The sequence below is a fragment of the Canis aureus genome, chromosome 8, assembly GCF_053574225.1.
Source record: "Canis aureus isolate CA01 chromosome 8, VMU_Caureus_v.1.0, whole genome shotgun sequence".
Lineage (NCBI taxonomy): Eukaryota > Metazoa > Chordata > Mammalia > Carnivora > Canidae > Canis > Canis aureus.
In genome coordinates this window covers 36,221,105-36,235,881 of record NC_135618.1, presented here as the reverse complement: position 1 = coordinate 36,235,881, position 14,777 = coordinate 36,221,105, and the positions used below count along the sequence as shown (strand labels likewise).

The following is a 14,777-nucleotide window of genomic DNA, read 5'->3' as shown; positions in this document are numbered from 1 at the left end:
AAATGCTATCCTTCCTATCTTACAAGTAGACCGAGGCACAGAAAGGACAAGGGAGTGACTTTGGGTCACACAGCTCTGCATGCTAAGACTAAAGCTCCAGAGTGAGGGATAAGCATGAGTAGAGCTGCACCAGGCAAGGCCATAGCGTGGAGATCTCTTGGGCCACTGCCTTGACTCCAACTTCTAAAACAGCTTCTAAAACAGACCTCCTGTCAGGTTGGAAGCTCTGCTGGCCAGAATCCATGCTCCCAAGACCAAGAAGCAAGCCCAGAGGGCTGGCACCCAGCTACCGGTCGAAGTGGGCAGCCAAATGGAACAGTGATTTGTGGAGTCAGACCTCTTGAGTTCCATCACGGCCTCACCACTTACCAGCTAAATTACCCTGGAAGCAGCTTGTCCTCTTTGAGTATCTTCATCTGTAAAACAGAGATCATGGCATCTCTCCCTCCAGGTGGTGCCAAAGGGTGCAGTCAAATGACCTATGGACAGCTGTCAGCCGGGTGCTTTGGCCCACATTCCATGCTTCCCTGACCTGCTGCCTGTGGGTTAGAGGGAGCTGCGCCACCACGGTGGGCGGGCAACCAAGCATCAGTAGAGGTGACAGTCCTGCAAGGAGGGAGAGCCTCTCCTCTGGGAGTGACACCTGAGAAGGGAGCTCATGTAGTCTTCAGTGCTCATAAATTGCAATGGGAAGTACTAAGAGAACATCCCTCTTGTAGCTGAAGAGCCTCGGGAGGAGGGTGTTGCCGCTGAGGGCCGGGGTGAGGCATGGATGTGCCCTGTCATAAACTCTTCCTTTCAGTGACCGTAGTCACAGAGTACAGGAACCCACAACTTCAGGTCCCTGGCGGGTCACTCTACTGAAGGCAAGGCATGGCCCCCAAGCAGGAAAGCCAACTGAAGGATAAAGGAGTGGTCCTCCCGGGTTTGATCGACCCCAGGGAGGGATCAAGGGGGCACTCCAACTGTTCTTCAGTGGCCAGAAGTAGGAAATGGTGACCTCTTTCGGGCTGGAAACAGTGATTAAACAGTGATTAAACAGCGAGGTGAGGCCAGCTGTCCATCGTAACTGGCTTAAACCAGACCACCCTGTGAGTAGTTCCACCATCCTACACAACAAACGAGAAATGGAGGCTCAAAGAGTTTAGACAATTTGCTCAAGTTTACACAGCTAGGAAGTGTCAGAGGTGGGAATTGGGCCCGTGTTCTTGTTCTCAGACAGCACAGCCCACCCAACCAAGACCGACCACTCGGGGACGAGGCACGCCCTGTGCCCTTGTACAACTGATGTCAGGGGTTTTTTTCTTTCTCTCCTTCTTTCCTTAATTTCTCTTCTGTTGTTCACACTTATGGCAGGCTGAAAGGGGGGAGGTAGGAGGACATACCCCCTGAGGCCAATCAGACAGGACAGAGGTGGGGGGGTCGGAGGCTGCTCGCTGTACCCGAGCAGGGTGTTGTGGGGGCTGAGGGTGTCTGCCCTGGAGTCACAGACCCCTGATTCACGTCTCTGAGCCACCACTTAGTGACCTTGGGCAGGTTGCTTCACCTGTCTCTGCCTCAGTCTCCTCTCCCCTGAAACGGTACTGATGTAGAAACGAGCTCAGGGGGCTGGATCAAGGCTCCGCTGCGCTGGAGGTGCTGGGCCCGGTGTCTGCCACGTGGTAGGCACACGTTACCAATTAGCACCATTATTCATGCTCCCTCGAGTGCTTTTCTCTGTCCACGGCTTGCATTTTGACAAAGGAGGAAGGCCAGGAAAGTGTAGAGGTGTGATCAAATGGATGTCCATCGTACTTCAATCGCCACAAGCACCCGAGTGGACAGAAGGAGACACGGAGCCTTGCAGTGCTGAGCAGGTGAGGCTTGTAGAAGGGGTGTCATCGAGCATGGACTGGAGGACAGTCTGCTGAAGGCGGGAGGAATGCCTGAAAGCTCAGGGCAAGTGAGGAGCGTGGTACCCTGGGAAGCAGAGGGAACAGGCCAGCCAAGCCCAGGGACTGGGCTCTTAGAGCAGCAGTCACAAGCTAAGCTACAGGCTGGGAGTCACGGGGACTTTCACAGGGAAGCAGAGTGGAGAACTCATCATTTGCGGAGTGTCTGGGGCACCTACACTCTTCCCAGAAGCCACTTAACCCTTCCAGCAGCCCGTGAAGTGTCCCCATTTTGCAGATGAGGACACAAGTCCAGAAACTTGAATTAATTCAGCTAGTACCTGGCAGGGATTTAAGTCCCAGCCTGGCTGACTCCAAAACACCCCAGGCCACGCTCAGGCTGGGTCACTGAGGGTCTAACTTCTAGACCAAACCAGTCCTGTTTTATAGTAGTCCAGGGCTCACTAAGGCCCCTGCCCTCCGGGCCCACCCCCTGCAGCTCTCCACCAAACCTAGCCGACTACCCTAGTGGCAGGCAGCAATTCCACAGAGCTGGACCTGGCAGGCTCTCAGAACTTCCATCGCGAGCCGCAGGCCTGGGGAGGAAGGTCTCAGCAAGGAGGACCCAGCGGGAGCCTCCCTGGGGCTGGAGCCCCTCTGGGGGGAGGCTCAAGGAATCCCTGGTTGGAACTGTGATTCTGACACAGATTCAGAGACCAGAACTCCCAGGGCCATGAGCTGTCCTGTGGCTCCCAAGAGCACCCTGGGCCCTCTGGGATCCACCATCTGAGCAGAGGACAGGCTGGGCTTCCCATACAGTTTATTCCAAAAGCAGAGGGCATCCTGCTCTGGCCACCCTGGTCCCAGGGGCTGTGCCCCCAGTGTCAGGCCCGTGGGCCAGCTGGCTCTGTGAAAGTCCGCAGAGAGACCGTTTGCGGGAGGGGGGGGGGGGGGCATACAGCCTTCCCTGCAGCCTGGGGGAGGGAGGGAGGGAGGCCGACCCCCCCCCCACCGGCTCTGCAGCTCTGCTCCTTGGCAGGACCCCCAGCAGCAGGTTTCAGCCACTGCGTCCTGCACGCCAACACCCTGCGCCCGCCCTCAGCTCGTGGCCCTGGCCCCCCCAGCCGGCGCCCCCCATAACACCCCCAGCTGGCGCCCTCTCCCCCCAGCCGGCGCCCCCATAACCCTCGCAGCCGGCGCCCCCCTGCTCCCCCCCAGCCGGCGCCCCCCATAATCCCCCCAGCCGGCGCCCCCCATAACCCCCCCAGCCGGCGCCCTCTCCCCCCAGCCGGCGCCCCCCATAAACCCCGCAGCCGGCGCCCCCCTGCTCCCCCCCAGCCGGCGCCCCCCATGCCCCCCCCAGCCGGCGTCCCCCCTGCTCCCCCCCAGCCGGCGCCCCCCATAACCCCCCCAGCGGTGGCCCCAGGCGTCTGCGGCGAGCTGGGCTCGGCCACCTGCTCGGCTCTGGGCCCCGCCGGCCCTTTAATTGGAGTTCGCTGCCGGGCCAGGTGCGGCGCTGCGGGGCGCGGGGGGCGGTGCGGCTGCGGGCGGCGGCGGGGCGCTCGGTACGCGCCGCCCGCGGGACTGCAGAGCCGGCTCCGGCTGGCCGCCCGCACCCGCCCGCCACCGCCGCTCGGCCGGCGCTCGCCGTCGCCCAGGAGCATGGAGGCCCCGGGTGCCCGGCGGGAAGGGTAAAGCCGAGTCGGGGCGCGGGGCTGCGCGCGGGGGCTGCGGGACCGGGCGGCGCAGCCTGCAGCGCGGCGGGCTCGGCTGAGTCGGGGCGGGGGGGGGCGCCGGCTGGGGGGGCACCCGCTGGGGGGGCGCCGGCGGGGGGCGGGGGGGCGCCGGCGGGGGGGCAGGCACCGGCTGGGGGGGCGGGGGCCGGGGGGGCACCGGCTGCTGGGGGGGGCGCCGGCTGGGCTCGGGCTCGGGCCCGGGGCTGCGCACGGCGCGGGCGGAGCTGCGGGGTGACGGCAGAGCCGGGTGTGCTCGGCGGTGCCGGCGGCTGGGACCCGAATCGCGGGGGGCGCCGGCCTGCCTTCCCGGCCGCGGCTGCGGATCCAGGGGCTCCGCGGCGGGGGCAGGGCCGTCCCGCTCCCTGGCCGCGCCGCGGAGGACGACGCGGAGGTCGGGCAGCGCCCCCCACGCGGACCCTGGCGGCCAGGGTCACCCCTCGCTGTGAGGGCGGCGCGGGGCCCCGGCCCGGACCCTCCCCGCCCCGGGGCGCGCTCGGCCGGCAGGGGGCCAGACCGGACGCGGCTGCTGCCGGGCTCCTCGGGCTCCTCGGGCTCCTCGGGATCCCGGGGTCCCCGGCCGTGGCTGCCAAGCTCCCCGAGCCCCGGCTCTGCGCTCCTGCCGCGGGGACGCGAGGCTGTGCCGGGGCAGGATCGGTGGCCCCAGATCAAATGCCACCCTGCTCGGAGGGAAGCCTACAGCCCGGCGACCCCCTAGGGACAGCAAGTCCTGGGACCAGGCCGGCCAGCCTCGCTGGAGTCGACCTTCCTGTGTGAGGAGCCTCCCTAGATGGGCTGGGATGGCCTGTGCGTGGGGACCTGGGGCCCCGGCCGGGCCAGGGATGGGGGGGGGGGCGTTCTTCCTCCCCCTGGGCCCTGCGGGGTTAGAGCCCGCGGTCGGTCGGCTGGGCTGGGGAGATGCCCCAGCCTGACCTGGGGGTGGGAGGGCTTGGCCCAGATTCCCTCCTGACGGCTGGTGAGGACCAAGGACGATGGGACTGGGCCCAGGGAGGCCCCCGAGGAGGCAGGCCCAGCCAAGCCTGAAGGCTTGTTCCCTGGGAGAAAATGCTTCCAGCTAATGGAAGCCTGCCCAGAGGAGGCTGGGAGGCTGAGGGCCAGGTCTCAGGTACGACACCAGCACGGAAGGTGGGCATGGAAGGGAAGCCTGGCGAGCCCTCCTAAATCTTGGCACCGGCCACCCGAAAGCCCTGGTTCCACCTTGCTGCTGTTTTTTCCAGGCAACGTCACACCTCTTGAGGACAGCCAGGAGGACTCCAGCTTTTGCTGAGCTTCACATCTTGCCTCCTTCCTTCCATCTTACTCCAGACCCAAGTGTGGCGGTCCTCGAGGCCCTTGTGCCCCTGGCCAGGCGCTCCACTGCCCTTCCAGGCCAGCCCAGTTCTGGAGCTCACCTCCAGGACCTGGAGCCTGCCCTCCTGCCCAGAATGACTCACCATTATTTCTCGCTCAAGTGAGAAGACGTGATGGGCAGTCGGGCTGCCTATTTGTGTATCTAGGATTCCCACAGTATCTGATCAGCCCTTCGAGGAAGAGAGCTTCAGGTTCCTGCCTTGCCAGGTAAATCAGTCTCTTATTTAATAACAGCCGTGTGTAGAGTAACTGGAGAGGGGGCCGTGAGGGAGACCCAAGCCCAAGATCCACCACTGTGAATTCCTCCCAGGGTGCAGGTATCTGCAAGACATTAGTTCAGTGCCTGGGAGAGGGCTCCCTTTCAGCCTCTAGTATGGGGCTCTGCTCTATGACACTTGCACTCCTGTGCAGTGCAGAGGGGGGGCCCTGTACCAGCCACCTTCCCCCAGCACAGGGCAATCCAGAGCTTTCTCGAGAGACCGCCACCCGCTTGCCTCTGATCCCCAGCCAGGTTACAAGGTGAACGTAAGCTTTGCTTTTTGATGATGGTGGTGGCAGTGGTGGTGATGGGGATGCCCATGGCGGTCATGTTTCCGAGCTCTTGGCTGAGAGAGAGGAGTCAAGGAGCAGCAAGGCAGGTCAGGCTGCCAATGCTGAGTGGTCTCACCTCCTTAACTGCCTCTGTCTTTCAGCCAAGCCGGGCTATCTCTCTGGCCCTCAGAGAGCCATCAGGGCTCTCCTGCAGGAACCCAGGCCAATGCTCCTGTGTTTCCTGGGGCCGTAAGCAGCACCCTGAGCTCCCTGCCACCAGGCAGCTGGAAGGCATAGCGTGAGATCCTTCTCTCAGTCCCCATTATGACAGTGGCCACTGGAGAGCCAGCGGACGAGGCTGCCGCCCTCCCCGGGCACCCGCAGGACACCTACGACCCCGAGGCAGACCATGAGTGCTGTGAGAGGGTGGTCATCAACATCTCGGGGCTGCGTTTTGAGACCCAGCTCAAGACCTTAGCCCAGTTTCCGGAGACCCTCTTAGGGGACCCCAAGAAGCGGATGAGGTACTTTGACCCCCTCCGAAACGAGTACTTTTTCGATCGGAACCGCCCCAGCTTTGATGCCATTTTGTACTACTACCAGTCCGGGGGCCGGCTGAGACGGCCTGTGAACGTGCCCTTAGACATTTTCTCCGAAGAAATTCGGTTTTACGAGTTGGGAGAAGAAGCGATGGAGATGTTTCGGGAAGATGAAGGCTACATCAAGGAGGAAGAGCGTCCTCTGCCCGAAAATGAGTTTCAGAGGCAAGTGTGGCTTCTCTTTGAATACCCAGAGAGCTCTGGGCCTGCCAGGATTATAGCTATCGTATCTGTCATGGTGATCCTGATCTCGATCGTGAGCTTCTGCCTGGAAACCCTGCCCATATTCCGGGATGAGAACGAGGACATGCACGGTGGCGGGGTGACCTTCCACACCTACTCCAACAGCACAATCGGGTACCAGCAGTCAACTTCCTTCACCGACCCCTTCTTCATCGTAGAAACCCTCTGCATCATCTGGTTCTCGTTTGAATTCTTAGTGAGGTTCTTTGCCTGTCCCAGCAAAGCCGGCTTCTTCACTAACATCATGAACATCATTGACATTGTGGCCATCATTCCCTACTTCATCACCCTGGGGACGGAGCTGGCTGAGAAGCCAGAGGATGCCCAGCAGGGCCAGCAGGCCATGTCACTGGCCATCCTCCGTGTCATCCGGTTGGTAAGAGTCTTTAGGATTTTCAAGTTGTCTAGACACTCCAAAGGTCTCCAGATTCTAGGTCAGACCCTCAAAGCCAGCATGAGAGAATTGGGCCTCCTAATATTCTTTCTCTTCATTGGGGTCATCCTTTTCTCTAGTGCTGTCTATTTCGCAGAGGCCGATGAGCGAGAGTCCCAGTTCCCCAGCATCCCGGATGCCTTCTGGTGGGCAGTCGTCTCCATGACAACTGTAGGCTATGGAGACATGGTTCCAACTACCATTGGGGGAAAGATCGTGGGTTCCCTGTGTGCAATTGCAGGTGTGTTAACCATTGCCTTACCGGTCCCCGTCATAGTGTCCAACTTCAACTACTTCTACCACCGGGAGACGGAGGGGGAGGAGCAGGCCCAGTACCTGCAAGTGACGAGCTGCCCAAAGATCCCATCCTCCCCTGACCTGAAGAAAAGTAGAAGTGCCTCTACCATTAGTAAGTCTGATTACATGGAGATCCAGGAGGGGGTAAACAACAGTAACGAGGACTTTAGAGAGGAAAACTTGAAAACGGCCAACTGCACTTTGGCTAATACAAACTATGTGAATATTACCAAAATGTTAACTGATGTCTGATTGAAACCTATTAACGTACTCTCAGCTCCATGGAACTAATGCAGATACTGCATAATAGCCTGCATTGTAGTAACATGTTCTACAGTGTGTATCTGGTTCTGCATGGAAAGCAATAGTCGTGCAAGTGACTTTTGATCTTTTGATTTTTGATTTAGAACACAGAATATCTATCCATGGCTTTCATGCAAATCTTCATCACCGGCTTAGGGGTTTCCAAACAGGGGAGTCACCAGTGGAGCCAGAATCTCAGAAGGACACATGGGCGGGGGGGGTCCACCTCACATTGAATACATAACCCACCACATCTGTGCCACCTTCCTTTCCTAATTAAATGCACACAGCACCCCAAGAGACACACCCGACCCTTCCCGAGCATCCTCCGCCACCACTCCACTCCCCACTGGGCCCCCAACCGCCTCGTCCCGTATGAGCCCACCTCCCCCTTCCCAGAGGAAAACCATGATGGCTTAGCTTGAAAGCACTGGTAGTGATTCAAAAGGTCATTCCCATTTTTGCATTGAAAAGAACACACAGTCCTGTGTATTGGAATTACTTTCTGTGTCACGGGCTGGGGTTTGTGAACTGCAGTTGCCAAGTAGATGCTCTGGAGGCTGGTGTTTCATAACGGAAAATGCTGCATTTGGTTTTTCTCTGCGGTGTGGCTGTGAGGGAACCCCAGGGGGAGGGACCGCCTATATGACCGAATGTGAGCTGTCAAGTTGCACGTTTGCTCTTAGGCCTATGGGGAGAAGCTAACCAACCAAGGGACCTCTCCGCTTCAGATCTCACCATCCTTGCAGGCTTCAGGGTCACAAAACACGTCTGACTTCTTCGTTATACTGGAGTTTGCAGACGTCTGCTTTCCTCGTGCTGTGCCAGCTGCTCTGGCCCCGCAGTGCAATTACCAGTGACGCGATAGAGCTGCATGGGTGTTTGCTGCATGAATCTCAATATTTAAAACACAGGAGATAACCTATTTTCTTAGTAGCCTAACACAGTATTCATGTTTGGCGTCTTCGTAGCCCCGGAGTGGCATTGACCTAGGGGTTGGTGTCCCCCCCCACCACGCCCCCCAATGGAGGACAAAAGCCCTCAGTCGGAAAAAAAAAAGAGACTACTTGGAAGGAGGAACCAAAGCCTCTGGCTCTCCAGCCCACCCCGTCCCTTATTCTATCTTCCACGTGGGGGCACAGACCTCCACAAAGCCTGGAAAGTGAGCAGGAGAGCAGCGCCTGAACCCCTCACGTAACTGCACCTTAAGAATTAACCTAGTCACGGGCATGACTCTATAGCTGACCAGGGCCTCTGGTCCCGAGGACAGGCGGATTTGTGGATCCAATGTATAAAAATACCTATTGAGTATCTTTCACGAGTCCCTCTGCCTAGCTAGCTATAGAAGAAATTGCGTTTGAACCTTGTATAAGCTTATGCAATATTTCTGACACAGGGCAATTTATGCATGTGTTTGACTATGTGCACTAGCGTATGTATGTATATACTGAGTATTATATACATACATACATGTGTGTGTATATGTAGATATGCACACATGCACACACACACATACTTATATATATATATATGTATATATTCATTCTCTGGAGTTCAGGTTCAGGAGCAAATCCACTGCTTGGTGGCTTGGTTGTCTGAGAGGCCTAATGGGTTAATTTATCTCATTGATAACCCCACTGGGACTGGGTTTGCCGCCGTTGCCTCAGACACTCCAGTCTTCATGGATTCTTAGATGTTAGAATTGTCCTTCTGCCCTCCATGTGCTGCAGCTTCAGTTTGCCATGGCTGAAGCTCGTCTTACCGAGTGCACAAGGGCCTGTGGCCCTCACAGCTCCAGCTGCCCTGGGCCAGACCCACCCCAGGCCTCCTCTCTACAGCCCATCATGTTAATCATCTCTCTTCCCGTCTTTGCCCGCTCTCTTTGGTTTTTCTTGTCATTTGGCTCTGCATCAGTCACTTTAATGACCCTTTTCCTAAAGAGCCAGAATGGATGCTTGAAACCAGGGATGCGAGGAGGAAGGCTTCCAGGGACCCAATGCCTCAGGTCTAGACTTGAAGGAAGCTTCCTCTGTGTGGAAACTTCTGAAGTCCTGGACGAAGGGATGGAGATGCTAGATGATCCACAGGCATCCTTTCAATTGCCAGTCTCAAACTCTCTCCCCATTGAACTGGCAATCAGAGCTGCTTTTAAACAAACCAAAGGGTGGGCAGAGAATCATTCACTGGCCTGGGACAGATTGAGAGTGAATGAGCCCTGCACCACCTACGGGTGGAGTTCAGGCTGGCCCTGGGATGGGTTGAGTTGGGGAGGCTTTCGCTTCACAGACTGGCTCCTTTGCCTTCCCACATAACAGCTTACATTTCCCAAACACAGTGAGTTGTGTGGTCCAGGCCACCAAGTGGTGGCTCTAGGCCTCGCCTCACCGTTGGCTATTTAGCACCTACAGTTACCTTGGGGGGTGGGGCACCAGCTCAGGGTGCTAGGCCCAGGGTGCTCATTAGTTCCTGGTCACCCACTTCCCCAGGGATCTGCAGGACACCCCATGCCCAGTGCGATGCCCCTGTGCTTCTCTTCCTCTCCTTCATGGGAGGTGGTGCTGAATTTCCAAGACGTGGGGTAGGAAGGGCACAGACCTTGGGAAACAGATGGTAAAACAGCCCATACCCAAGGCCTTGGTAAGTGGGGAGATCTATCCCTGTGTCCTTGACCTGGGGATTATAAAATACCCACAGGTGTAGGCACACATGTATGCACACCCACGGCAAAACAGATATACTGTTGCCACACACAAATATAAAACATGCTATGTGAAATGCACAGAGGCCAGCTAATGAAAAGGGCATACACAGATGACAGAGAACTACACTGGTATCCAGAATATGCACATTCGGTACAAACCTGGAACATACTCACCAATACAGAACATAACACAGAAGACCTACATACACCACACACAAAGACACAATGACAGCTCAGAGGCAAATGCATAAAAACCACATGAACACAATGGATATGAGTACACAGTACACCAAGGATACTTTATATTGTTTCTGCCCATAAAACACATACAAACTCAGTTTATACACCCAATGCATTTATTTACTCATGTGAGGCACACAAAATCCAGCACACACACCCAAGCACATACGCACACAATTCACATGGATTATGTACATGTGCACGTGTACTCAGATCCATCTCTCTGCCCCCAAAGCTATAAATTAGTAGTAGGCACAAACAAAAGATGAGATTTCATCACCTTTCCCAAGCCTGCAGCCACACCCTTCAGTAGCCTTCAAGAAGCCTCTTTCTCTACCCTCTTTCTTTCACCTCCAGATTTCAGAGAAGTAAACTCTGAGGTTTATTGTTAGGCAGATCTCCGATTAAGACTGGGAATCTCATAGGGCTTCTACTTATTTACCTTCCTCCCACCAGAAATGTGGGTGTGGGAAGACCTAGGACAACCAGCAGCCTATTTCACTCCTTGCCATGCCCTATCCTTCAGAGCGAGTCCACATAGACAATCCTCTGGCCCAGGCTCCCCTGTTCCCAACCCCTGGGATCTCTAGATTCAGCTCCATTCTCTTGAAAGCTAGGATGGCCCAAGAAAGTGCAGGGTTCTGAGCCCAAAACCAGAGTGAAGATGCCCCAGCATCCTGTCAGTCCACAGACCCTAATGCCCTTCCATCCTCAATGACTTTATCAGGGTGGATCTGAAAGTCAAGACCACGCATAGACTTGGCTCTGAAAACGAGCCACCCTTTCCTTGCTTGTGGCATTTCACTTGCTCTTGGGCCTAAGCCCAGTGGGGTCAACCCTTGAGTCCCCTCTATGGTTGCTTGATGCCAGGCATGCTCCTCTCCTTTGCCAGGCCTCTACCTGGACTCCCTGCCTCCCATCTAATTGCTAGGCCTTGTGGAAATGCACACTAACTCAGCTTACCTAAAACATGATTAAGGACACAGACCTCATGCCACAGGAGCAAGCGATCATTTTCCAGACAGCCTGATTTTTATCCTATATTCTAAGGCCAGATTTAAATGCTTTGTAAGGTTCCTCACTGTTTTGGGTGGCGCACAGAGCTGCTTCCTCCCACTGGTAGGACTGGCTGAGAGCTGAGTGCTTTTCTGGCCAAGGCATCACCGTGGATGGAAGTTGGGAACTGAAGTCAGGCATCAGCTCGGGCATCTTGGTTTCGCTCCTGTGGCCCTCCCAGGCGGGTCCCACGATGGCCAGAGCACCCCGTCTTCACAGAGGAATGGGCAGCAGCAGGGAATGGACGCGTGGGCTCGACTGTGCACGTTCAGTGCAAGATGCCGGGCCTTCCGTGAGCTTCCAAGTGAAGGTAGCAGTTTCCCCTTCGGCTTCAGCAGGTGTCTCCATGAGCTCAAACTTTCAAGTAAGTTGGAGTTTTCAGGAGGCTAAAGAGAAAGAAGTCCAGAAAAGGCGGAGAGATGACCAGGAAGAGAGGGTCCTCTTGCTGTGTAAACTTTGCAAGAGCTGAAACCTAACTGAGGACATAATTAGGGCCCTGTGCTTCCTGAAGCTTCTGTGGTGTCTGACACGCTGTCTTCCTTCCTCTCGGCTTCCCTCTGTCCCTGTCAGCTGGGCTTCTGAGGATGGACTAGTGTGTCCCAGGAGGTTAGCCTCTTGAAAGGAGTGTGCCTCCAGGCCCCATTGGCTTTGTGTGAGAGTTTTGTGGGCCTGTGTGCTCGTGTGGGGAGGGCTTCAGGACCGGCTTGTCCTATCTGCTGTCCCTGGATCTCTCCATCATCGTGGTGGACTTGGCCAACTTCCTTCCTCAGAGTCAGCCATAGAGTATCAGCACTGAGCCATGTTGGGGGAGGGCAGCCCCCTGAAGAGTCTCAGGCTGGGGGTTTAGTGCAGCCCGCAGTAATGGAGGAAAGATTTGGAGGCTGACTTTCCCCAAAGGAGACCTTAGGACAGTTTGCAAACTGCACGTGAGGGTGGCACCAGAGCCCCCGTGGCAGGCAGGAAGAGCACAGGACTTTGTTTACCCAGGAGTGGGGATGGTGAGCTCTGGTCTACCTCTGGCTCTCCTGGGGCCCATTATTATAACAGCCTCCATCTGGGTGATGGCTGCCTGGTCTGAGAGGCTGGTCCACACGGGCTGTAACACCTGGGGTGCTCCTTGGCACAGTGGAGATCCCCCACCCTCTGCAAAGTGTCCATTGCCAGGTTTGAACTCAAGACCTTAACCTCTAACATTGTTAGCCACCTGAGTCAGCTAGCAGGGTGCTGGATGCCGGGAGGTATCCCTGTGGCTCCCGTGACCGTCATCCTTGTCTTCAGAGTCAGCCCTGAAGTGTTGGTGTGTTTCCCCACCAAAGCAGCAAGCAGGTTTCGGTGGAGGCGGAGCCTCTGCAAGCTGGGCTGGGTCTCTTCCCTAAAATGATCTGGTTCCCTTTTCCTTTCTTTCTGCTTCCCTTCCCACCAAAGCTCAGCTCCATCTCTCATAGTTTGCGTTTGAACATTTTTAACAAGGAAAAGTGCAATACAATAAATCGTGACTGTTTTCTTTAGCAATAGCTATTTCAAAACCATGTTCTCAGGACCGAAAAGGGATAGTACCTGGATTATCAGATAATACCCTTGGCTTCTGGGCACTAGATCACTGTCTGTGGTTCCCTCTTCTTCCTGCAAGTCCACGCAATTCCTGCCCCCGGGGGCTCTGACCCTCCTTTGGAGTGTACACATAGGCTGAGGTGCAGCGCGGGCGGGCGGCAAGGAAGGGCCGCGAGAAGGCCTTCTTGGTCGCGCTCTTTCCCACAGGCACATCTCTCTGTCCCTGCGGGCCCCTCGGTCCCCCTGTCCCTCCCAGCCGCCCCTCTCTGCCAGCTCTCACAGGGCATTCTCACCACCCATGAGGCGCTGCAGCCTTCAGTGCGGGCGACCTCACGCCAGCCCATCTGCCTGTCAGTCAGTCTGGCAGGGTATAATGGGACCCCGCGGGAAAGCACTTACCAACAGATAAGAATAAAGCATCCTGAGCCATTACAGAAGATCATTTCCATGCACTAAAAGCCATTACTTAATCCATTTGTCTCCCCTCCCCCCCCCGCCCCCCTCCCTGGGGAGACAGACGTTGGGGGAATGTGGCCTGGAGCATCCTACCTGGGATAGGTAGCCTGGGCACATCTGGGGAGTTGCCCTCTGGCTGTCCTTCAAAAATAAGCTGACTCGCTTAACCAGAGGGACTCCTTGAGAGCTGTGGAGGGAAGCAAGTTATTGAGGGTAGACGTCTACAGGGATAGAAAGTGGGTGGTTAGGGCATGACGTTGGGGAAGCAAAGGCCCCACCACCCACTACTGTGCGCAGTTGCACATGTATTTGCACACATAACTGGGAGCTTCAGGAGAAACCCCCTCTCCTGAAGAAAGAATCTGTGAGGTTAAATATTCAGACTGGACAATCAGGAAGGCTGGCAACCCCAGGGTCCTATTGCACCCTTCTCAGTCTACCTTGCTCTATACACGTGTGTACAGCGAAACCTCAGTTAACTGATGGGAAAATCCTCAGGGAAGGGAGTGTCCCGACTGCTTTACAACCATGGTTGTTTGAGTGGGAATGGGACGCCACGTGTGGGTTCAACCTTTGCTGTTGAGAAAAAACAAAAACAAAAACAAACCCATTTCCTAAGTAGGTCAGTATAAACTTTCCTGCCTTAGCAAGTAGAGAGTTTGGAGACGACAGAAGACCTTGCATTGCTCAGGGTCAACACTGTAAACCTCAGTGCTCATCGTGCGGAAGTGCAGACGGAAGAGACCAAAGAGACGGGCTGAACGTATGCTGGCTGCAAGGCATTCCCAGAAGTTGGCCATCTGGGTGCGTCCTGGCTCATCAGATAATGCCCTTGCTGTCATTTGCCTCTTCCTACAGAAAGTAGAGTAAGAGAACGTAATGCCTGCGGTAACTGAGGTTTTGGTTACTTGGTCCTGAGTTATCAGAGGTTTTCCATATATACATATATCTGTGTATATATATGTATAGTATATGTATATATGTATACCGTTGTTTCAAAAATTATACAGTGACTGATCCCCTTAGCTTCACTGATGTGGAATAAATTTGGCAATCCGAGGAATAAACGGCGTTTATTTGAATTTTTAAACGACCTTCCTTTGCATTCTTACCACCTCTCCGGTTCAGCTCTTTTGCTTCCACGTAGGAACCTCTCTAGAAGGCAGTTCTTTCCTAACAAACGATTGGGCTCCAGGATCACCTCTTTCCCATCCCTCCCAGGTGGCTGCCTGACTTGGGGATAAAAGGGAAGTCTGATCTAAGGGCCAGGTGCTTTTTCCTTTGTTCCATCTGCCCTGGTTGGCTGTAACCTCATCACTGAAGCCAAAAAAGTTATTCCAAACTTTTGGATCTGGCGGGGTGGAAAGCTCGAAGACACGGCGGCCCAGGACT

At 55.9% G+C, this 14,777-nt stretch overlaps 1 protein-coding gene across 3 annotated transcripts; it reads left to right on the top strand.

Annotated features, from left to right (window-relative positions):
• The first annotated feature begins 3,432 nt into the window (after positions 1-3,432).
• KCNA2 (potassium voltage-gated channel subfamily A member 2) lies at positions 3,433-14,567 on the top strand. Of its 3 annotated transcripts, none has more exons than XM_077905820.1 (3): positions 3,433-3,562; positions 4,843-5,182; positions 5,668-14,567. In XM_077905820.1, the coding sequence occupies exon 3, from the start codon at positions 5,831-5,833 to the stop codon at positions 7,328-7,330; it is 1,500 nt and encodes a 499-aa protein (XP_077761946.1). In that variant the 5' UTR covers positions 3,433-3,562; positions 4,843-5,182; positions 5,668-5,830; the 3' UTR covers positions 7,331-14,567. The 3 variants fall into 3 exon arrangements, with proteins under 3 accessions (XP_077761946.1, XP_077761947.1, XP_077761948.1); XM_077905821.1 differs by lacking the exon at positions 3,433-3,562 and adding an exon at positions 4,149-4,377; XM_077905822.1 differs by lacking the exon at positions 3,433-3,562 and adding an exon at positions 4,149-4,411.
• Positions 14,568-14,777: the final 210 nt, after the last annotated feature.

Coding starts and splice junctions, on each gene's coding strand:
- KCNA2 (XM_077905820.1), top strand. CDS start 5,831: ATGACAGTGGCCACTGGAGAGCCAGCGGACGAGGCTGCCGCCCTCCCC.